The sequence below is a fragment of the Talpa europaea genome (genome assembly GCF_964194135.1).
Source record: "Talpa europaea genome assembly, chromosome: 13".
NCBI lineage: Eukaryota > Metazoa > Chordata > Mammalia > Eulipotyphla > Talpidae > Talpa > Talpa europaea.
This window is the reverse complement of record NC_140080.1, coordinates 34,054,755-34,079,729: the sequence shown is the minus strand read 5'-3', so window position 1 is coordinate 34,079,729 and position 24,975 is coordinate 34,054,755. Positions and strand designations below refer to the sequence as shown.

The 24,975-nt window shown below is 40.6% G+C and overlaps 1 protein-coding gene and 1 pseudogene across 2 annotated transcripts in view; both read right to left on the bottom strand.

The window, feature by feature from the left end:
- Positions 1–7,741, bottom strand: part of LOC311182688 (protocadherin alpha-C2) — a gene marked incomplete at its 5' end in the record, with an annotated part of 214,278 nt that extends 206,537 nt beyond the window's left edge. The window contains one exon of the mRNA XM_084251690.1: positions 5,351–7,741. Within this exon, the coding sequence (XP_084107816.1) occupies positions 5,351–7,741 (2,391 nt within the window). The remainder of the gene's footprint in view (positions 1–5,350) is intronic.
- On the bottom strand, positions 1,241–3,326 carry LOC311182823 (large ribosomal subunit protein uL22-like; annotated as a pseudogene). Its single transcript has 3 exons — positions 3,308–3,326; positions 1,540–1,859; positions 1,241–1,330 (listed from the first exon to the last, which is right to left on the bottom strand). The product of its transcript is annotated as a large ribosomal subunit protein uL22-like (transcript).
- Positions 7,742–24,975: the final 17,234 nt, after the last annotated feature.

The window sequence follows — 24,975 nt, the reverse complement described above, 5'->3', positions numbered from 1 at the left end:
TGGGTTTTTTTTATATATATGTTTGTTCTTTTTACCATTTGGGGCTTAGTTGTGGTATTGTGAAAGACCAGAATGAAGATTTTTGCAAGAATGAATGCTCAGACACATAAATTTTAGGGAACTGACAGATTGGTTTTACAAGTGCAATGAGTTTAATTTTAGCAATGGACACTATATTTGTTTCCTAAAGTTGTTGTGACAAATTGCCACATACTTGGGGGCTTAAAATAATAGGGACTTGAAACCCTCTAGTGTTCTCACAAGGAGAACAGAAATAGTGGTTACCAAAAAAACCCCAATTATTTCTTATTCAAGTAATATGTTCCTACCTATTTATTATTTTCTTTTCTTTTTTTATTTATACAATAGTTGGGGTACAGGTAAGAGGCGTGGGAGGGTGAGAGGACTCACCAGAGATAGAGTGGGGAGCAGAACAGGCAGACTGACTGAAAGCACTGTTGAGGGAGCAGTGGGCATGACAGGAGAGGTCTGCTGCGCCATGTAGGAATCTTCCTGGCCAGGGAATCAAACCCGCACTGCAGAGGCTGCAGACAGCTTCACAGCACTATGTTCAACCCGCTGCGCCACCCGGGAGGCCCACCTATTTATTATTATACCAGGAAATAGAATTATAATTCTAATCCTGATAGGAAGTTTTCTGAAAAAAAAGGAACATTTCAAGAGAACAGTCTTCTCGTGTTTTCCCATTAATTTCAGGCAATGCAAGAATAATATTTCTCTACAAATGACACTACATCGGTATTATTATATCAAGATAACTTGAAAATAAAATTATAATCACTAAGATCATAGCCACAAAACTAAAATTGAATAATTAAAAGATAAAAATGTTTTTTACCAAGAGCTTACTGAAATCAATAATTTTTGTTTATATGGGGGTGCTTGAAAATCCAAGCCTCCATTAAAAATGAGAATAACATCATTATTCTCATATGTACAAGTGCAATGACTTTGCCTAGTTTTTTTTTCAGATATACAAGGTATGAACCTATTAATTTTAGTGGATAATTAACATTAACAAAAAATAAATCCATTTACATAAAAATGATCATAATCTGGTAGTAAGATCACAATTAATTAGTTGTTCTTAGATCCCTAGTGAATCAATCTAAATTTTGTTTCTGACAGTAACCCCAGTGTCATTATGTGAAGACATGCCTGAATGTCTTCAGGCCAAATTTTTCTTTTTCACTTTTACTTCCACGTATTTTATGTTGAACTATTCCCACACCATAAGTTTTTGTTTGTTCAGTTTCTTCTGGGATATCTTTGTCTTCTGTGCAACCTCCTCTTATGGTTTAAGAACAATCTGCTCTTTTTCTTTTTTTTAGATTTACTTTTATTTATCTATGCATATGAGAGATGGGGTAGCGGGTGAGAAGTGTGGGGAGGGGTGAGAGGATTCATCAGAGTAGGGAGCAGAACAGACAGATCTACTGAAATACACTGCTGAGAGGAGCAGCAGGCAAGACAGGAGAGGTCTGCTGTGCCATGAGGATTAGCTCCCTGGCCCCCAATCTGCTCTTTTTCAATAAGGATCATCTCCATGTGGCAGATGAAGCTCACCTATGGGTTAATCCAACCATGAGCTCTGTAAGTTCTGAGACACACCTTGGGGGCTTTGTTCACCTGGATGAGCTCAGTGACCAGAGAACCTACATCTAAATGCTTAAGTTCAGCATTACACTCTGCATTTTTAAGCATGTACAGTAAAAACTCAGCACTCTTTTTGGGCTGCCGACCCTGCATTCAGCTGCACTTTTTGGTCTGGGCACACCTACCAACTCCACCAGTGTAACGACAGAATGGCACACACTGCTTCTGTAGAGTGACTGCTTCTATAGAGTGACATCAAATACTTCATGGTCTTTCAGATATGCATACCCTTCATGGCCTGGTAGTGTCAAAAGTGTTCTTAACGGGCCTCCTTGGTGGCCCAAGGGGTTAAGCACAGCACTATGAAGCTATATGCAACCTCTGCAGCAAGAGTTTGATTCCCAGCTGGCCAGGGAGCTACCCACATGGTGCAGCAGACCTCTCCTGACTTGCCTGCTGCTCCCCTCAGTAGTGTATTTCAGTCAGTCTGCCTGTTTCTTTTTTTTTTTTAAGATTTATTTACTTATGCATACAAGAGCTGGGGTACAGGCCAGAGATGCAGGAGGTGAGAGGTTTCACCAGAGACAGAGTGGGGAACAGAACAGGCAGATTGACCAAAGTACACTGCTGAGGGGAGCAGCGGGCGAGTCAGGAGAGGTCTGCTGTGCCATGTGGGGTTGCTCCCTGGCCGACCAGGGGATTGAACTCATGCTGCAAGTGGCTGTGGCTTCATAGTGTGGTACTTAACCCTTTGTGCCACCAGGGAGGCCCCCAGTCGGCATGTTCTGTTCTCCACTCTGTCTCTGGTGAATCCTTTCACCTCCCCACCTCTGGCCTGAACCCCATTACTTGTATGTATAAATAAATAAATCTTAAAAAAAAAGAATATTACTAAAACGAACTCAAAGATTTGAACCTCTTGATTTGCATGACTTTGTAGGGATTTCCGGGTCTAGTGAGTAGCAAACCATTTTCAGAAATCACCTAAGGTGGCTTACAGGAAGAGTTCAGGCCTAGTTTAAAAGGTAGACTTTAAATTACTTAAAAGAGAAAAAAAAAATAAAAATGTGTGTTTTACCAAGTCATTTGGTAGACTTCAAATGATGTTTATTTCCATTAGTAATCATATTGTAAACCTCTCGGTGAAGCACTACTAAGTAATTGGTTTTCCGACCTATATTAATGCTTAGAGAAACAAGTTGTGTCATTCTAGCCTCCAATATCAGCCTTTAATATAGTTTTTCTGGCTTGATAGAAGAAAATATAGGTTCGTTTTTTACATACTACTTATGGGTGGGTTTTTTTTTTTCAATTTAGTTTTAAAACATGGTTTCCTCTGTTCCTCCCAACTGTTTGATTATTTTAATTTCCCTTTTCAGGGCACTTTGCATAATCTTGCTTATATTTTTCTTTAGCTGAGGCAATGAGAGTTACACTACTTTTCTGAGTACTTTTTGCATAAAAAGAGAAAGCCTTCATTTGTTTTGTTTCCAGAAAGCTTGATAATAACAGCCAGATCTTATTGCCTATTTTTAAAAAGTCACAAATAGAATGAGATCCTCCTTTATAAACACATTGGTTAGACACAGAAAGCTGAAAATGACTATTACACCAAATCCAAGCTTTTGCATAACCTAGTTGTTATTTTAAATGGGTGTAAATGTGGTTACCTAGAAGGCAGGTACCTTACCTGTATCTTGTATCACCATTTCTGCCTCCCTAGGTTCTACAACAGAGCTGAGTATATACAGTCTTCCTAGATTTTATGATGAGATCACATCATGATAAACCCACCCTAATTAGAAAGTGTAATTAGAAAGTGCATTCAATAAATATACCTATTCTACTGAAAAGCATAGCTTAGTCTAGCATACCTTAATTATGCTGAGAACAGTCACATTTGCCTAGAGTTAGTCCAAATCATCTAACACAAAGCCGATTTTATAACAAAGTATTCAATATCTCATGTAATTTATTGAATACTGTACTGAAATTAAGAGGCTGTAGAATATATTTGTTTACCCTCCTGATTTCATGACCTCCATCAGGAGAGAGCATCATATGGGTATGGTTTTTTCCTGGGTGTGGTTAGCCCAGGAAAAAATCAAAACTCACAACTCAAAATATGGCTTCTACTGAATTTGTAAATTTTGTACCACTATAAAATTAAAAAGCCATAAATCAAACCACCCCAATTCAGGGACTATCTGTAGTAGACTCTCAACTTGTGCCTATGGAATGAACGCATAAGTAAATACTGAGTGTCTCTAGAAGAAATCGTAAGCCTGGAATTTAATATCATTAACAAATGTAGCTCTTGGTACATGAAAATGTGGATAGGGAAAAGAAATTACTTTGTGTTTCCTTAATGTATCTTTCTCAATTTTATGATCCAGCAAAGTTGATCTACTTTTTGAGGAACTGGGAAATTTTCCTGACAACCTGATTTTAAAATTACTTTTGCTGATTCTTTCCAAAAGACTGGTGTGATAATTAACACTTGAAAAGTTACAGAAACAAGTTTGCAACCTAAGTTTTATGAAGCTCTAAGCAACAGCTCTGTATCAAGTTAAATCTGAAAATAGAGCTACCAAATTATATTAATTTTTTCTTTTTTTCTTTTTCTTTCTTTCTTTTTTTTTTTTGCACAGATGATCTAGTGCACAAGCCAGAGGTGGGGGCTTGAGACAGAGTGGGAACAGAATAGGTGGACTGACTGAAATACACTTCTGGGGAGAGTAGCATGCAAGACCGGAGAGGTCTGCTGTGCCTTGTGGGTCAGCTCCCTGACAGTGGTTATAACTTGTGCTGCAGTGGCTGCTGATAGCTTCATAGTGCTGCAACTTAAGCCCTTGCACCACCAGGAGGCCCAATTTTGAGCTTTTTAACAGATTTTTTAAAAAATTTGCCCTTACAAATTTATTCATTGTAAATGATCTTTAAATTTTAATGAAAGGTAATAAAGTTATTAGCAAGTTTGGGTATGTATCTTTGGGAGATTTGGAGAAAACCACATAAACACTGAACTTTGTGTGAGCCTCCTCCATGAATTGGAGCCAAAGTATGGACTTCACTAAGTTATTGGAAAGATTGGGTAAAGTAAAAAATATTTCAGACTATTTGTAGATGGAGTAAATGGAAGGTGCTCAGTAAGTATTTTCTAAGAAGATCATAAATAACAAATTCATGCCACAATATGCCTTCTAGGAGAACTCAAGTTCAATGGCATCAGGCCATAATGACAATGAGATAATGGTCATGTTTTAACAGAAAAATTAAAATATCGCCCAATAAAAATATTTCAAATTACATTTGCTTAGAACAATTCTTTTTACTGCCCACTCTGAAATTTCCCACACTTAAGAGAAACTGCATACAATTTTGTGCCCAGGGCTTGATATTTCACTATGAGATATAACTAATAAACCCGAAAATATCTTTGTATTTGATCACACTGAGACCCTGTGTTAAATAAAAGGCTATTTCATATTTCAGTGTTTTTTCTTAAAGTATCCTACCATTTTAAAAGGATAATAACCATCTGTCCCTATATTTGCGAGATATGTTTTACTCAAGATGCAGGCAGCGACTAAGAATAAATATCTAACTAAATGGTAAGATTTGTTTCACATTCTTCAAAGTAAACATTTTGGAACATTTTTTTAAAGTGAATATAAAACATTGTTAGATAAATTTAAAAATATTAAATCCAAGCCTTGAGAGTTGGACTTACATTACCGGAAAGGTCCGAATTTGTTTGTGGATGTTCACTTTCTTCCAACGCGTTCAGACCGGGAGGAAGGCTGGGGCTGAAGGCCATGAGGTCGGTCTTGGGCGGGCCCTCCCCGGAGCACACCCTCTGCCGCCGCTGCTGCGAGCACGACCAGCTCCCCACCGCGCTGGCGCACACCAGCGCCGGCTTCCCGGCCGCGCCCGCGCCCTCGCCCTCGCCCGGCGGCGCCGAGCAGCGCAGCGCCACGTACAGCAGCAGCGTCAGCACCAGCAGGCTGGACACGGCGCAGATGGCGACGATCAGGTACACGTTCACGTCCAGCAGCGCCGTCGGCGCGCCCGCCGCGCCCTCGGGCGCGCGCGACGACGCGCGGGGCGCCAGCCCGCTCTCCACCAGCGACAGCAGCACCGTGGCCGTGGCCGTGAGCGCCGGCTCGCCGTGGTCCTTCACCAGCACCAGCAGGCGCTGGCGCGGCGCGTCCGCCTCGTCCAGGGCGCGCGTCGTGCTGATCTCGCCCGTGTACAGCCCCACGCGGAACGGGCCGCGCGCGCCGCCCGCCGCCGCCGCCGCCGGCTGCAGCAGCTCGTACGACAGCCACGCGTTGTAGCCCGAGTCCGCGTCCACCGCGCGCACCTTGGCCACCACGTGGCCCGCGCCCAGCGAGCGCGGCACCAGCTCGCCCGCGCCGCCCGGCAGCAGCGCGGGCGCGTTGTCGTTCTCGTCCAGCACGAACACCTGCAGCGTCACGTTGCTGCCCAGAGGCGGCACGCCCGCGTCGCGCGCGCTCACCTGGAACTGCAGCAGCTCCAGCTCCTCGTGGTCCAGCGGCTGCAGCGCGAACACCCGGCCGCTCTCCGCGTGCACCGACACGTAGCTCGACAGCGCGCGCTCGCCCACCCGCCGCTCCACCAGCGAGTAGGACACCCGCGCGTTCTCCTGCGCGTCGGGGTCGCGCGCCGACAGCGTGCAGATGTGGCGGCCGGGCGCGTTGTTCTCCCTCACGAACACCGTGAGCTCGGGCTGCGCGAACGCGGGCGCGTTGTCGTTCACGTCGGCCACCTCCACCCACACGCTGGCCGTGGCCGACAGCGGAGGCGAGCCCCCGTCGCGCGCGGTCACCACCACCCCGTAGCTCGGCACGCTCTCGCGGTCCAGGGCGCTGTCCAGCACCAGCGAATAGTAGTTCTTGAAGGTGGACACCAGCCTGAAGGGGACATGGGGCGTCAGGCTGCAGGTCACCTGCCCGTTGACACCGGAGTCGCGGTCATGCACGCTGATCAGGGCGATGACAGTGCCCAGTGGAGCGTCCTCCCTGACAGGCAAAGAAAGCGACGTGACCGCCAGCTCTGGAGCATTATCATTTACATCCAGTACTTTCACTAAAACCTTGCAGTGACTTGACATTGGAGGACTTCCTTTATCAACTGCTTTAACCTGAATTTCGTAGGATTTTGTTTCTTCGTAATCCAGCCTACCAATTAGAGTAACTTCCCCTGAACTGGAGTCAATTTTAAAATTTTTTTTAATGCCAAGAGGAACATCACTGCCAAAGGAAAAGACAATTTCGCCATTTACATCATCGTCAGCGTCAGAGGCATTTAGCGTGGTCACTAAGGTTCCATTTGCTGCAGTCTCTAACAGGTGGACTCTGTACACCGCCTGGGAAAACAATGGGGCGTTGTCATTAACGTCAAGCACCGTGATCAGCAGCTGAACTGAACCTTCTAGCTCTGGTTTGCCTCCGTCTCTGGCTGTCAGTGTTAAATGAAGTTCTAGCGTTTCTTCTCTATCCAAAGATTTCCTCAATTCAAGCGAAAGTGACTTACTCAGTTCATCACTTGCCTGTACATCCAAAGAGAAATAATCACTGGGGCTGAGGGTGTAGGTTAGAAGAGCGTTGGTGCCTACGTCTGCATCTGCAGCGCCCTCTATCGGAAAACGAGAGTTCACCTGCCTGGATTCAGAAATAAATATCCTTTGTTCTCTCCCTTTGAAGACAGGCGCGTTGTCGTTAATGTCCCTCACCTCCACCTCCACGTGGAACACCTGCAGCGGCCTGTCCACGATCACCTCCAGGTGCAGGCTGCACTCCGCGCTCCGCCCGCACAGCTCCTCGCGGTCGATCCGAGAATTCACGAACAGAATGCCATTCTGCAGGTTTACCTCCAGAAGGTCCCCGCGGCCCTTGGACGCCAGGCGGAACAGGCGGGGCACCAGCTCGGCCAGCTCCAGCCCCAGGTCCTGGGCGATGCGGCCCACGAAGGTGCCGTGTTTGGCCTCCTCGGGGACCGAGTAGCGGACCTGGCCGCTGCCGGCCCCCCAGGCTGGCAGGAGCAGAAATAAGAGCAGCAGACGCAGAGCTCCCTTGCTTCCTCGCCTGGAAAACAGCATCGCAAAAGCACTACACCTTTGATCTAGCTCTCACCTCACTTCAAATTCCTGCTTTTACTTCATATTCTCAGTAATTTCTCTCCTTACCGTTTTTTCTTCTGTAGGGCGGTGACAAAATGGTGCTTCCTCTGTTAGGTTTAAGTTATCATTGACTGGACTTTGTGGTATACAGCGACATCATGTGGCTAATGCCATAGATTTTAGATACATTCATTGATTTCCAGAATAGTGTATATTCATTTGCAATATACTCAACGCAATTATTTTCAATTTCAAATCTTTTCAAAGACCAGGACATTTCAAATATTATTTGAGAGTACGTAATTCAATATTTTCCTTCAGTTGTTATTACAAAGCTATTACAATTGGATTTGGGTAGAAATCAAGGTACAGAAAGCAAAATAATCTTACCTTTTTATTTAAAATGAAGTATCAATCCATATTTTTATTATTACATATTCATAACTGAATAATGGAGTTTTAAAATAAGGCACACATTGATCACTAAGTCCCCATATTCTAGGATAGTTTGTGTTTCATTTTTAACACAAAATATTGTGTTCTCATTTCGCACACATTACCAGGTACTTACATGTGAAATTTTACAGATACATATGCTATATGTCAATGTTATAGGACAAACATAATATTTGATATATTAAATCTTAGAAAAATGATGTTTGGGACATTTCCCTTTAATGCTTGTTATAATCATCTAACTGATGAACTTATAACTTGACCTCCAAAAGTTGCATTTCCAAATAGAGTTAGAGTCCATTGAATATTCCTACATGAAAATTTCATCTGTACTTTATTGTCATATAAAATGTTGCATCTTTCACATTATTTTTATTGAAATTATTTATTGAAATTAAAATAATGTGAATACTAAAATCAATATTAAACATACATATCTGAGAATCTTACAATCATCCATAACAAAAATTTAAATATGAAGGTACATTCTTAGAAGAAACTGAGAATAACCAATACATTCCTCTAAACTTCATATTTAGAACCAATTAAAAAAATAACTTAAAATGTCATCTGAGGGCCTCCCCGGTGGCGCAGCGGTTGAGCACCGGGTTGCGAAGCTGCCCGTGGCCTCTGCGGCACCGGTTCAATCCCCGGCTGCTCCCCGGCCACCGGAGGAGGGTCCCACATGGCGCCAGACCTCTCCTGCCGCCCGCTGCTCCCCTCAGCAGTGTACTTCGGTCCTTCTGCCTGCTCTGCTCCCTGCTGTGGCTCTGGTGAATTCTCTCACCCTCCTGTGCTTCTGACTGTACCCAGTGCATGTATAGACAAAACAAACAAACAAAGAAAGAGCCTCTATAAAAAAAAAAGTCATCTGAATAAACTTTCACTAGTGTATTAAAATTGAAACACAAAACAACAAAATATACAAAATATATCATTATCAAAATATACAAAAATTAAAGGTTACATAATACTATCCTCAAGGGAAAAACTTGGAATATAATATCTTGGGAAAAGGATAATCATATCAGTCATTTCCTTGTCAAATGAGACTTGAGTGCAGATTTTGAAAAAGCATGTGGGTTGAAGATAAAGCTATAAAGTAGTGAGAGAGGATCCCAGCATCAACATTGGCAGGTAACATAAAAATTAACCTTGCCTTTTGCCATTTTTACTGTTACTGTCACAAACTTCCCACCTGGAATTTAAATATTGTGTTCTCATTTCACACACAATAAATACCTTTTTCACCTTTTAGTTTTCCTTGAGAGTTCTTACATCTGATGAAGACAAATTCCTTTCTGAAGCAGTTGTTACCCTAAAAAATATTCCCCATTACATGGACTGATCTCAGATATGAAAATAGATCAGAATGCTCAGAAATTCTATTATTAAAGATATATTTCAGGGCCTCCCTGGTAGTGCAAGGGGTTAAGACGCAACCTATGAAGCTATCGGCAGCCACTGCAGCATGAGTTCGATCCCTGGCCAGGGAGATACCCACATGGCGCAGCAGACCTCTCCTGACTTGCCCACTGCTTCCCTCAGCAGTGTATTTCAGTCAATCTGCCTGTTCTATTCCCCACTCTGTCTCTGATGAATCCTCTCACCCCCCCCCATATCTCTGGCCTGTACCCCAGTTCTTATATGTATAAATTTTTTTAAAAATTTTTTAAAAATTAAAAAAATAAAGATATATTTCATTAGACTTAAAGGATATTATTTTAAATGGGGGAGAATTATACATTTAAACTTTAAACATTCTGTATATATTTATACAAGTTAAGCTGGTATAAAACTCAAAATTAGAACACTATAGCTTTAAGATAGTAAATGTAATGTCTATGGTAACCACAAAGAAAATAACATAGATTTTTTTTAAAAAAAGAAATGAGGGCTCCCTGGTGCAAGGGGTTAAGATGCAACCTATAAAGCTTCAGCAGCCTCTGCAGCACGAGTTCGATCCCCTGGCCGGCCAGGGAGCAACCGACATGGCACAGCAGACCTCTCTGACTCACCCGCTACTACCCTTAGCAGTGTACTTCAGTCAATCTGCCTGTTCTGTTCTGATGAATCCTTCCACCCCCCACACCTCTGGCCTATACCCCAGCTCTTGTATGCATAAATAAATAAATCTTTAAAAAAAAAAAAGAAGCAAGCAAGGAATGGAAATATTTTCATACAAAAAATTAATAAACATAAAAGGAGAGAGTAATGCAAAAATGAGAAACAAAATAAGCTATAAGATATATACTGATAAAAGTTTAATTCCTCAAGAAGATGTAACAAAATAAACATGTATACACTGTTAGCCAAAGCTAGCAATTAAGTAGGTACCCCCTCACTAGCCCTAGCCACAGCCCTGGTCCCAGCAAAAGGGTACTAAGAGTCAGAACACAGATGGGCTGTTCCTGTGAAGAGGCTGTGCCCAGGCAGGTAAAATGCTGTCTTTTGAAAAAGCAATGTTTTAGTAACTGCTGCCTCCAGACAAATTAGTAACTTCAAAGAATGTCAACTCAAAGACATGTAATATTGCTAAAATTTGCAGTTCCTTGAATATAAGGCTCTAAATAGGGTAAATTTTAGCAACTCTCTTTGTTTTCCTCTATGCACAGATGACATCAGATAAATACATTAACTGGACCCCTACCCAGATCTCTGTAGAAATCCTTGAAATATTCCCTGTAAGATCCCTCCCTGTGAACTGTACATGATCTTCACTGAGGAGCTCAGAATTTAGGCCGCTTTCCCAGGACTGTCTGGAGGCTGATCCAAGGCTTAAGTCCTTAGTTTTGATTTTTTAATAAACCCACTTACTTTTGTTTGCCTCAACTTATTTAAGCCAACACCACCAGACCACAAAAGATGTGAAGCAAAAATTGATAGAAATGAAGAGAGAAATAATTCTATAATAATAGCTGGATACACATGATCATATCAATAGATGCAGAAAAGGCATTTGAGAAAATCCAATACACATTCATGGTGATAAAATCTCAACAAATTAGGAATAGAAGGGGACTTCCTCAATTTGATATCTGACTTCATACTTAATGGTGAGAAACTCAAAACTTTCCCAATAAGATTAGATACAAGGTAAGTATTTCTCCTCTCATGATTACTTTTCAAAACTGTCCTGGAAATTCTACTACTGCAATAATATAAGAAAAGGAAATAAAAAGTATGTACATCAGAATGGAAGAAACAAAACAGAGATGACATGATCATCTATGAAGAATACCTGAAAGAATAAACAACATAAAACCTTCTGGAACTGGATAAATGATTATAACAATATTGCAGTGTACAAAGATAATGAAAGTCAATCACTTTCCCATGTACCAGAAATTTAACAAGTGAAATTTAAAATAAAAAACACAATACTTCTTACATTAGCACCCCAAAACCTAACAAGATAACCTAACCTATATATACACACATATACATACATACATACATACATACATACATACATATATATATATACATGGAAAACTACACAACTCTAATAAAATAAATCAAAAAAAGAAGTTAATAGGGCCTCTCTGGTGGTGCAGGGGTTAAAGACATAGCGCTATCAAGCTACCTCCAGCCACTGCAGCACGAGTTCGAGTTCGATCCCTGGTGTGCCAAGGAGCAACCGATATGGTGCAGCAGACCTCTCCTGTTTTGCCTGCTGCTCCCCTCAGCAGTGTGTTTCGCTGGATCTGCCTGTTCTGCTTCCCACTCTCTTTGGCAAATCCTCTCACCACCACCCACACCTATAGTCTATACACCAGTTCTTGTATGCATAAATAAATAAATCTTTTTAAAAAAAACAAGTAAATAAATGGAGATGTATCTCATATTCTTAGGTATGAAAATTATCAAGATGTCAGTTTTATCAAGATATTATCAAGACATCAGTTTCTGCCAAATTGATCTACAGATTCAATGCAATCCCAGTCAAAATTCTAGCAAATTATTTTGTGTATGTCAACATACTGGTTCTCAAGTTTATGAGGAGGGAAAAAGATTTAGAATAATGAATGCAATATTGAAGGAGAGGGACAAAGGAAGACTGACACTAACCAATTTCAAGAGTTAACAGACAATGTGGTATTGGTGTAAAAAGAGAGAGAGAGAGAGAGAGAGAGAGAGAGAGAGAGAGAGAGAGAGAGCCTGCTAGAAGAAGAGCCCCATAAATATAGTCAACTGATCTTTGACAAAGGGCAAAAGAATACAATATACCAAAGACACACTTTTCTTTTTTTTTTTTTTAAGATTTATTTATTTTATTTATACAAGCACTGGGTACAGTCAGAAGCACGGGAGGGTAAGAGAATTCACCAGAGCCAGAGTGGGGAACAGAACAGGCAGACCGAAGAAATACACTGCTGAGGGGAGCAGTGGGCGGCAGGAGAGGTCTGCGCGACATGTGGGACCCTCACCTGGTGGCCAGGGATCGAACCGGCGCTGCAGAGGCTGCGGGCAGCTTCGCAACCCAGTGCTCAACCGCTGCGCCACCGGGGAGGCCCTAGGACACTCTTTTCAACAAATAGTGATGGAACTACTTAAAACAGCCACAGACAAAACAAAAATATAATCTAGACATAAATTTTACAACCATCATAAAAACGAATTCAAAATAGGACACAGACAAAAATATAAAATGCATTTCTATAAAACATAGTCTATAAAATTCCTTGAATTTTGGAAAATATAGATGACCAAGTATATGGTGATGACTTTTAGATGCAACATCAAGTATATGATCTAGAACAGCAATATTTGATAACCTTGACTTTGTTAAAATTAAAAATTTTCTGGGCCTCCCTGGTGGCACAGGTGGTTGAGGGCAGCGCTGTGAAGCTGTCCACAGCCTCTGCAGTGCATGTTTGATCCCGGCCGGCCAGTGAGGGTCCCACATGGTGCAGCAAACCTCTCCTATCTCGCCCGCTGCTCCCCTCAGCAATGTAAGTCATCAGTCTGCCTGTTCTGTTCCCTGCTCTGTCTCTGGTGAAAACTTTCACCCGTGGATCTGGCCTATACCCTGGTTCTTGTATAAATAAATAAATAAATCTCTAAAAAAAATTAAAAATTTTCTATTCTGTGAAAGACGTCAAAGCATAGAGAAGACAAGAAACAGACTGAGAAACGATTTGCAAAAGATAAATCTGATTAAAGGACTGTTATCTGAAATATATAAAGAAAATTTTAAACTACAAAATGAAACAGCCACCAGATTAAAAATTGGGCCAGAGTTAATAAATAACTCACCAAAGAAGTATACAGATGACAAATAAACAAATGAAGAGATGTTCATATAAGGGAAATATATCATCCAGAAAATGCAAATTAAAACAAAAATGAGATACTGTAGCACATCTATTAGAATGCCCAAAACCTAAATACTGACAATACCAAATGCTGACAGGATACAAAACCACAGTAATCTCAAATATTACTGGTAGGAATATAAAATGGTGGGCCTCCCCGATGGCGCAGCGTTTGAGCGCTGGGTTGCAAGGCTGCCCGCAGCCTCTGCGGGGCCGGTTCGATCCCCGGCTGCTCCCCGGCCACCAGAGGAGGGTCCCACATGGCGCGCAGACCCCTCCTGCCGCCCGCTGCTCCCCTCAGCAGTGTACTTCGGTCCTTCTGCCTGCTCTGCTTCCCGCTCTGGCTCTGGTGAATTCTCTCACCCTCCCGCGCTTCTGACTGTACCCAGTGCTTGTATAAATAAATAAATAAATCTTTAAAAAAAAAAAGAAAAAAAAAAGGAATATAAAATGGTACAGTCACTTTGAAAGATAGTTTGTAGTTTCTTATAAAACTAAGTATACTTCTACTTCACGATCCAGCAATTGTACTTCTTGGTACTGATCCAAAGGAGTTGAAAACTTATGTCCACATAAATATGCACAGAATATTTATATCAGCTTTATTAATAATTGCCAAATGTCCCTCCATGGGTGAATGGAAAAATAAACTGTGGTACATCCAGACAATGGATTATAATTTCATACTAAAAAGGGCCTTCCTGATGGCACAAGGGGTTAAGATGCAATCTATGAAGCTATCCACAGCCACTGCAGCACGAATTCAATCCCTGGCCAGGGAGCTACCCACATGGCACAGCAGACCTCTCCTGCCTCGACTGCTGCTCCCCTCAGCAGTGTATTTCAGTCAATCTGCCTGTTCTGTTCCCCACTCTGTCTCTGATGAATTCTCTTACCCCCCATACCTCTGGCCTGTACCCCAGTTCTTATATTTATTTATTTATGCATAAATAAATAAATCTTTAAAAAAAACAGAAATGAACTCAAGACATGGTGAAACCTTATATGCATATTACTACGTGAAAGAACCTAACATGAAAAGGCAACATACATATGATTACAACACTATAACTTTCTAGAAAATGCAAAACTATGGCCACAATAAAAGAATCATTGGTTGCCAGAGGTTGTTGGGAGAGGGATGGATGGCTAGGCAGAGTACAGTGGATTTTTAGGACAATGAAACTACTCTCCGTACCATTATGACGGAGACATATGATTATATATCTTGTCAAACACATAGATTGTAAAATAAACATAATGCAAACTATGAATTTTAGATGACAATGATGTGTCAATGCAAGTTTACCAATTGTAACAAGTGTGCTACCTGCTGGAGGATGTTGATAATGGGGGAGCCTATAGAGTATTGACAGAGGGTATATAGGAAATTTGTGTGCTTTCCAATTTTTCTGTGAAGCTAAAATTGCTCTTTTTTTTAAAGATTTATTTATTTATTTATTTGTTTGTTTATTTATTTATACAAGCACTGGGTACAGTCAGAAGCGCGGGAGGGTGAGAGAATTCACCAGAGCCAGAGCGGGGAGCAGAGCAGGCAGAAGGACTGAAGTACACTGCTGAGGGGAACAGCGGGAGGCAGGAGAGGTCTGTGCGCCATGCGGGACCCTCCTCCAGTGGCCAGGGAGCAGCCAGGGATCGAACTGGTGCTGCAGAGGCTGCGGGCAGCTTTGCAACCCAGCACTCAACCGCTGTGCCACCAGGGAGGCCCTAAAATTGCTCGTAAAAAACAATATATACAGGGCCTTCCATGGTGGCACAAGGGGTTAAGATTCAACCTATAAAGCTGTCCACAGCCTCTGCAGCACAATTTTGATCCCCCAGCCAGCCAGGGAGCAACCCGCATGGTGCAGCAGACCTCTCCTGACTCGCCCACTGCTCCCCTCAGCAGTGTACTTGGGTCAACCTGCCTGTTCTGTTCCCCACTCTGTCTCTGGTGAATCCTCTTGCCACCCCCCCTTCACACCTCTGGCCTGTACCCCAGGTCTTGTATGCATAAATAAATAAATCTTTTAAAAAATATATATATACAATCAACATAGTAAAAAGGCAATCCACAGACTATGACAAATCATATACTTGATAAGGAATTAATATCCAGAATACATTAAGAACTCCTAAAAATCAGCAGTAAGAAACAATGAAGCTGATTCAAAAAATGAGCAAAATATTAAACAGATATTTCTCCAAAGAAGACTTACAAGTGGCCAATAAGCACATGGAAGGATCCTCAACATCACTAATCAGTGACATGAAAACCAAATTACAATGAGATAATACCTCACATCCATTATAATGGCTACTATGAAAAAAAAAAAGTCATTGAGAATGTAGAGCAAACAAAACCCTTGTGTACTGTCAATAGGAATGTAAAATAGGATGTGAGGGCGATCTGGCTGCGACATCTGTCACCCCATTGATCAACAGGGTTGATTCGGCTGATCTGGCTGGCTAGGCGGGTGTCCCCTTCCTCCCTCACCGCTCCATGTGGTGCCTCCCGAAGCTGCGCGCTCGGTCGAAGAGGACGGCCTTCCCCGAATAGAGACGGACCGGTCTTCGGTCGAGGGTATACGAGTAGCTGCGCTCCCCTGCTAGAACCTCCAAACAAGCTCTCAGGAATGTAAAATAGTACAGCTGCTATGGAAAATAGTAAGGTGGCTCCTCAAAAAATTAAAAAGAGAATTAGCATATGGCCCAGTAATTTCACTTCTGGTTATATACTCAAAAGAACTGAACACAGGGTCTTAAACAGATACTCTATACCCATTTCATAGCAGCATTATTCACAATATCTAAAATAGGGAAACAACCCAAATGTCCATCTGTAAATGAATGGCTAAAGCAAAATGTGGTATATACATAAAAAGAAAGAAAATCTTGGGGCCTCCTGGTGGCACAAGGGGTTAAGTCGCAGCACTATGAAGTTGTCCGCAGCCACTGCAGCACGATTTAGATCCCTGACCAAGGATTTAGATCCCCAGGGCACAGCAGACCTCTCCTGTCTTATCTGCTGCTCCCCTCAACAGTGTATTTCAGTAGATCTGACTGTTATGGTCCTCACTCTGTCTCTGGTGAATCCTTTCACTCCCTGCACCCCTGCTCTTGTATGCATAAATATATCTTTAAAAAAAGAAAAGAAAATCTTGTCACATGCTACAACATGGGACAACCATGAAGACATAATGCTAAGAGAAATGAGTTTTTCACAAAAAGGCAAGTACTGTATGACTCCACTTATTTGAGGTACCTGGAGTAGTCAAATTCAAAGAGACAGACAGTAGAATGTTCATTGCAAGAACAGATGGTCAGAGGGCTAGGGAGTTAGTTTAATGGTTATTGAGCTTTAATTTTGAAAAATGAAGAGTTCTGGGATGGATGATGGTACTGGTTTCACAATAGGAATGTATATAACACCACTTAATTTCACATTTAAAAATAGCTGATACGTTCACATTATGTGCACTTTACCAACCTTTTAAAACTTGGGGGGTTCTAAAATATGTTTAGTAAACCTCAGAAAGGTAGGGAAGACAAAACAGAAACAAAAACCAGAAGGATAAAAGATGACATATTTTATATCAAATTATAGATATGTAAAATATGAGAAACAAAACCTGGTGTAACTGAAAGGAGAACTAGACAAATCCAAAATTACAACTGGAGATTTCAGCATTCCTCTCTCAATCATTGATAGTACAATGAAAAGGAAATTGGCAAGGATACACAAGAGCTCAGCAACACCATCAACGAAAAGGAACTGACTGATATATTTTAGAACACTGACCCAACAACAGCCAAATATATATTCTTTTCAAATGTCCATGAAACATATTACAAAGTAGATAATACCCTGTGTCACAAAATCTCAATAAGCTCAAAAGACATGAAATCAGGGGCCTCCCTGGCGGCGCAGGCATTTGGGCTCAGCACTGTGAAGCTGTCCGCAGTGCTAGTTCGATCCCGCTGGGCTCAGAGCAACCCACATGGCGAGCAGACCTCTCCTGTCTCGCCCACTGCTCCCCTCAGCAGTGTATTTCATCAGTCTGCCTGTTCTGTTCCCACTCTGTCTCTGGTGAATCTGCTCACCCTACTGCACCTTTGGCCTGTACCCCTGTTCTTGTATAAATAAAATAAATCTTAAAAAAAAAAGACATGAAATCATAAAGAGTATGTTTTGACAGTGATGCAAACAAAGGAATCAAATTAGAAAGCAATAACAGAATATAAAGGACACTTAGAACTAAATGTCCATAGGTCCATAAATCAAAGAGGAAGTCTCAAGGGAAATTAAAAAAATACATTGAACTGGATGAAAATGAAAATCTATGAAATACTTGGGACAAAGGTAAAGGAAAATTTATAACACTACATGTGTTAGAAAATAGCATAAGTATCAAATAAATAACTTAAGTCCCTACCTCAATAACCTAGAAATAAAAGAGCAAAATAAACCTAGAATGTCCTCAAGTAAGAAAATAAGAGTAGAAACCAACAACATTAAAAAAAAAAGAGAGAGAGAGAGAGAAGATCAGTGAAACAGAGGTGGCTCTTTGAAAAAAATTCAATAAAATTAACATGGATCGGGCCTCCTCAGTGGCGCAGCGGTTGAGCACTGGGTTGCGAAGCTGCCCAGCAGCCTCTGCGGCGCCGGTTCTATCCCCAGATGCTCCCTGGCCACTGGAGGAGGGTCCCGTATGGCGCGAGGACCTCTCCTGCCGCCCGCTGCTCCCCTAAGCAGTGTACCTCGGTCCTTCTGCCTGCTCTGCTCCCCGCTCTGGCTCTGGTGAATTCTCTCACCCTCCCGCGCTTCTAATTGTACCCAGTGCTTGCATAAATAAATAAATAAATCTTAAAAAAAAGTGTTTAAAAAAATTAACATAGATCTAGCAAGGCTGATGAAAAATAAGTGCAAAGTCACAGATTAACGATAATATGAATTAAACAAGGACTATCACTGCAAATCCAGCTTATATCAAAGGGATCCTAAGAAAATATTGAAAACAATTCTACACAAATAAATTTGTCAATTTTAATGAAATGGAACAACCTTGAAAATAAAAGCTATCATACTCCCCCAATATGTAGTCCATAGTTTGTATAGCTCCATAATTCTTTTTTTTTTATAGAGGCATGTTTTATTTATTTATTTGTTTGTTTGTTTGTTTTTGTTTGTTTTGTTTATACATGCACTGAGTACAGTCAGAAGCGCGGGAGGGTGAGAGAATTCACCAGAGCCAGAGCGGGAGCAGAGCAGGCAGAAGGACCAAAGTACACTGCTGAGGGGAGCAGCGGGCGGCAGGAGAGATCTGCGCGCCATGTGAGACCCTCCTCCAGTGGCCGGGGAGCAGCCGGGGATCGAACCGTCGCCGCAGAGGCTGCGGGCAGCTTCACAACCCAGCGCTCAACCGCTGCGCTACCGGAGAGGCCGGCTCCATAATTCTTAAAAGAAATTGAATTCCTAATTTAATAACTTCTGAAAAATATATTTCCAAATTCAAATTATTTCATTGGAATTCCACTAAGCATTTAAAGAATAATTAACAGAAATACTGCAAAAGTCTCCCAGAAAATATAAGTAGTGGCAACACTTCACAATTCACGATATGAAGTTAGATTCAGACTGACACAAAAGCCAAAACAATACCCAAAAAAAGAGCGAGAGAAAACTACAGAACAACATTCCTCACAAACACAGATACAAAAAAATCCTTTATAAAACATAAGTAACAAATTTTTCAACAAGTAAAAGGACATATACATCATGACTAAATGAGGCTTATTCCAAATATGGACAGGTGGCTCAATATTCAAAAATGGGTCATTGTAATCCACCATATAAACAGGCTAAAGAAGTCACTTAATCATTTCAATCAATGCAGAAATAAAAGCACTGACAAAATTCAATGCCCCATTTATTTATTTATTTGTTTGTTTGTTTGTTTGTTTATTTATTTATTTGTGGGACCCTTGCCAGCTGCTGGGGAACCAACTGGTGCTGCAGAGGTTGCGGGCAGCCTCACAGCCCAGCGCTCAACCGCTGTGCCACCAGGGGAGGCCCCTCAATACCCCATTTATAATAAAAGCTCAGAAATATAGAAACAGAGAATTTCCTTGTCTTGAAAAAGAGCTGACATATTTGTGAAGGATCAAATGATTTCACCTTAAATGTAAACACAGCCAAGATGTTTGATCTCACCTCTCTTACCTAGTACATTACTGGAAATTTTACCCTATGTAATAAAGTAAGAAATATATTATTCTAAAATTTATTCAAAAATTAAAAGTAAAACACAAAACTCTAAGACTTTTACAAAAAAATGTAGAACTTTCATGATCTAAGGGTAAGCAAAGAACAGTTCTTAGACTTGACACCAAAGCAGTCTATAAAAGGAAAATTTGATAAATCAGATCATTAAAAATTTCTTTTGTTCTAATGTATATCACAATCTTGTATATAGCAAATGTTCTCCAAAGTAACCATTGTAATTGCCTGATAATATTGTGCCTTTTAGAGAGATACAAGCTTAAATTAGCAAGCAGAGTTTCTACACTCTTCAATCTGTGGCAAGATAGATATTATAACATTTTATAAGTATAAAAATGAAGACGTCCTTCATTAAGTTATATTATGAATTCTCTTATGCTAAGAAATAAAAAATTGTTGCCTAAAAGCCTTCCTGCATTCCTTAAATTTGTTCTTACAACAATGAATTATTTTATGAAAACTAAAATCTCTAAAATTATTTTGTGAAAACTAAAATCTTCTGGTTAATAGAAGCACTTTCCTCTATTCATTTTCTCACCTGCATAAATTCCCTGAAGCTGAGTAATGTGATAGCCATTACTTAAGGTCTCTCCACATATTTTATGTTTATATGGTTTTCATCAGTATGAATTCTCTTTCGCATATTAAGGTTCCTTCCTGGACTAAAGGGTTTCGAATATGCCTTACATTCATAATCAGTCACATCAGTATAAATTAAAGGCTCTAAGACTCAAATTATTTCTAAATGTCTTCCCACATTCCTTATATTCAAAGTTCTTCTTACTAATATAAACACTCTGATTTCAAGGAAGTTTTTTTTTTATTTATTTTTTTATTTTTATATTCCCCATACAATTGCAACCCCCTGTTTTTGACCCCAATCCCTCCTTTCCCTGCCCCCCCCAAAGTGTGTCTCTGGTTCAAAGTTGTTTGCTGATTTTGATTTTTTTCTTTCTTATAGTTATTCTTTTTCCTGGTCCCTTATTTAGGTTTTCTAGATTCCTGTTATGAGTGAGACCATCTGGTGTTTTTTTCTTTCTGGCTTATTTCGCTGAGCATGATCCCTTCCAGCTCCATCCATGTTGCTGCAAATTGCATGTGTTTATCTTTTTTGAATGCTGAGTAATATGCCATGGTGTATATGTACCACATCTTCTTGATCCAGTCATCTATTTTTGGACATTTGGGTTGTTTCCAAAGCTTAGCTATCGTAAATTGTGCTGCTATAAACACAGGGGTGCAGGTGCTCTTTGGAATTGATGTTTCTGTGTCCTTTGGGTAAATACCTAGGAGTGGAATTGCTGGATCATATGGAAGCTCTATCTTTAGTAGGTAGAGGAATTCAAGGAAGTTTTTGATGGACACTAATGGTTTTCCCATGTTGACATTTATAGGGTTGGGATATTTTTTATATTACCAATATTAATGATCTGATATTGAGTAAGTTATCCATCCACAGTAAAGGTTTTAATGACTTTCTTATAGTCATAAAACTTCAGCAGAATGAATTCTCTAATATATAATTAGAACGGAATTAAGCTCTTCCCACTTTTCTTACATTAATCAGATATTTCAACAGTATGAATTCTCTGATATTGAATATGTTGTTCACACACAATAAATTCTCTGATGAATGAATTTTCTGATATTGAACATGTCCCCACACAATAAATGCTCTGATGAATTCTCTGATATTGAATATGTTGTCCACACACAATAAAGCTTTGTATTTCTTATATTCATAAAGATTATTTTTCGTTTAAATTCTATGCTTTGAAGAAAGAACTTAAGTAGTTCTAAAAACCTTCCCATGGGCCTCCCTGGTGGTGCAAGGGTTTAAGCACAGCACCGACCCAGTTCTTGTATGGATCACCCCCCACACACAACTCTGGCCTGTACCCCAGTTCCTATATGCATTCACATATTATCTTGCATGCATACAGGAACTGGGGTACAGGCCAGAGGGGTGTGTGTGGGGGGAGGTGAGAGGATTCACCAGAGACAGCGTGGGGAACAGAACAGGCAGATTGACTGAAATACACTGCTGAGGTTAGCAGTGGGCGAGTCAGGAGAGGCCTGCTGCACCATGTGGGTTGCTCCCTGGCCAGCCAGGGATCGAACTTGTGCTGCGGTGGCTGCAGATTGCTTCATAGGTTGCTTCTTAACCCCTTGCGCCACCAGGGAGGCCCCTATTTTGTGTTTCCTCACCTATATGAATTCTCTGATGAAACTTTTCCATATATAATAAAGGCTTTCTTTCATTCCTTACATTTATAAAATTTATCAGTAGGAACTTTCTGGTTGAAGAAAGGTCTAAAAACTTCCCAAACTCCTCACATTCCTATAATTTCTCACTTATATGAATGTGGCTACATTAATAGATGTGGCTACATTAATAGAAATATAATATATAGCATATAATGATTACTGTATTTCTTATACTCATAAAACATTTTACCAGTATGAATTCTCTAATATGTAATAATAATTGAATTAAGTCTAAACATCCCTTCACATTTCTTTCATTTATCAGGATTCTCATCAGTATAAATTCTCATGTTGAGTAATTTGCCTACATATAATAAAATCCTTCCCATATTATTAATATTTATAAAGTGTGTCACCAGTATAATTCTCTAATGTGCAGAATGAACTCAGTTTTAAAGGCCTCCCTGCATTCTTTATAGTCACAGGATGACTCATCCTTGTAAATTCTCTAGTGTTAACTGAATTATCAGCACAAACAATGACCTCACATTCTTAACATTCATAAAGCTTCTGCCCAGTATGAATTCTCTGTGGTGTGGTAAGGACTAAATTAAATTTAATTCTCACATTCCTAACATCAGTATGCTTTTCACTAGTATGAGTTCTCTGATACTAAGTAAATTGATATCCACTACTGAATATGATTCTGCATTATCCTATTTCTAATTAGAGAAATTTTTCTCTCAATTTGAAAAAGGTTTTATGGGATATTGCTTAGACAAAATTCCTGTCTATTAGGAATTATGTATAATAAAATGAGAAAACATATATAAGTGATAATTTAATAAAATAATTTGGGTAAAACATTCCTTTTGAGGGCCTCCCTGGTGGCCAGGCTTTAAAGTCTCAGTGCTATCAAGCTATTGCCAGCCACTGCAGCATGAGTTCGATGCTCCAACACAGAGCTAACCCACATGGCACAGCAGACCTGTCCTGCCTTGCCCACTGCTCCCTTCAGCAATGTATTTCAGTAGATCCACCTGTTCTGCTCCCTATTCTGTCTCTGGTGAATCCTTGAATCCTTTCAACCTTGGCACCTCTGGCTTACACCCTAGTTTTGTATGCATAAATAAATAAAAATAAATCTTTTTAAGAATAGCTATAAGAAACAAAAAATCAAAATCAACAAACAACTATGAACCAGAGACACACTATGGGGGGAGGGGATGGGAAAAGGAAGGATTGGGGTCAAAATCAGGGGGTTGCAATTGTATGGGGAATATAAAAATAAAATTAAAAAAAAGTAAAAAATATAAAAATTAAAAAAAAAACAGCATGAAATCCAAAAAATAAAAAATTAAAATAAGTAAATATTTAAAAAAAAACTTTCCTTTTGCAGTATCTGATACCTCTCAAGCATGTCTTTACCCTTTCAGTCATTTCTAAAAATAGAAGCCTTAAGGTCAAGTGTATTATTTCTTAATCTGATTCCTTAATTCCTGAATCATATATTTAGTGTCCACTCTCTAGAATTTTGGGTCCAAAAACTGTCATGACAATGGGAAAAGCTCCAGAACTAGACTGCTATATCTCTAATAGCATTCTCAAAGGAAATAGTTTTACTAGTTTTGCTAGTTTTTTATATTTACCAGTTACACCCTCTAATAGTGTTATCCTCCCAATTAAAATATCTGCAATTTTTTATTTGGACCCTGAACACTGACTAAATGCATAAGTAAATGAAAAGATAAAAAATCAACAATGCATAATAAAATTAGTATTGATTTCCTAGGACTGTTGTAACAAACTACCACAATCTTGATGACTTAAACAATGGTAATTTATTTTCTCAAGTTCTAGAGGCAAGAATATGATACTGAGGTATTATCAATGCTTCACCCACTTCAAAAGCTTTAGGGGGGAATCCATCCTTACCTTTTCCAGCTTCTGGTGACTGTCAGCATTCCTTATAGGTATATCACTCCAATCTGTCCCCCTGTCTTTACATGGGTTTCTTGTGTTTTGTTTCTGTCTCTTATAGAACATTTGTTAATGGGTTTAAGTCCTACCTGGGTAACTCATCTTAAGACAGTTAATTCAGGGCCTCCCCGGTGACGCAGTGGATTGAGCGCCCCACTGCGAAGCTGTCAGCAGCCTCCACAGCCTCTGCAGTCTGGGTTCGATTCCCGGCCGGCCAGGGAGAAATCCACATGGCATGGCAGACCTCTCCTGCCTTGCCCACTGCTCCCCTCAGCAGTGTCTTCTGTCCATCTGCCTGGTCTGCCTGTTCTTCTCCCTGCTCTGTCGCTGATGAATTCTCTCACCCTCCCGCACCTCTGACATGTACCCCAGTTCTTGTATAAATAAATAAATCTTAAAAAAAAAAAGAGTTGCCAGAAACAGGGGTGGAGAGTGGAAGGAATGGGTAAAAGTAAAAAAAAAAAAATAGTTAATTTAATTACAAAGCAAAGACTCTATCTCCAAATAAGGCAACATTCAGAGGGCCCAAATATTAGAACATGGAAACATTTTTTTCTTGGGGGTGAGTGGGTAGGGAAGGCACCAACCTACTGCAGTATTCAATAAAGTTCAGTACATATTTTGATTAAAAATAACTCTTAGGAGGCCTCCCTGGTGGCGCAGGCGGTTGAACACAGTGCTGTGAAGCTGTCCGCAACCTCTGCAGTGCCGGTTCCATCCCCGCGGGCCTCGGAGCAGCCCACATGGCACAGCAGACCTCTCCTGTCTCACTTGCTGCTCCCCTCAGCAGTGTCAATCTGCCTGTTCTATTACCCACTCTATCTCTGGTGAATCCTCTCAACCCCCACACCTCTGGCCTGTACCCCAGTTCTTGTATGCATGAATAAATAAATCTTTAAAAAAAATAAAAATAAAGGGCCTCCCCAGTGGCTCAGCAGTTGAGTGCTGGGTTGTGAAGTTACCTGCAG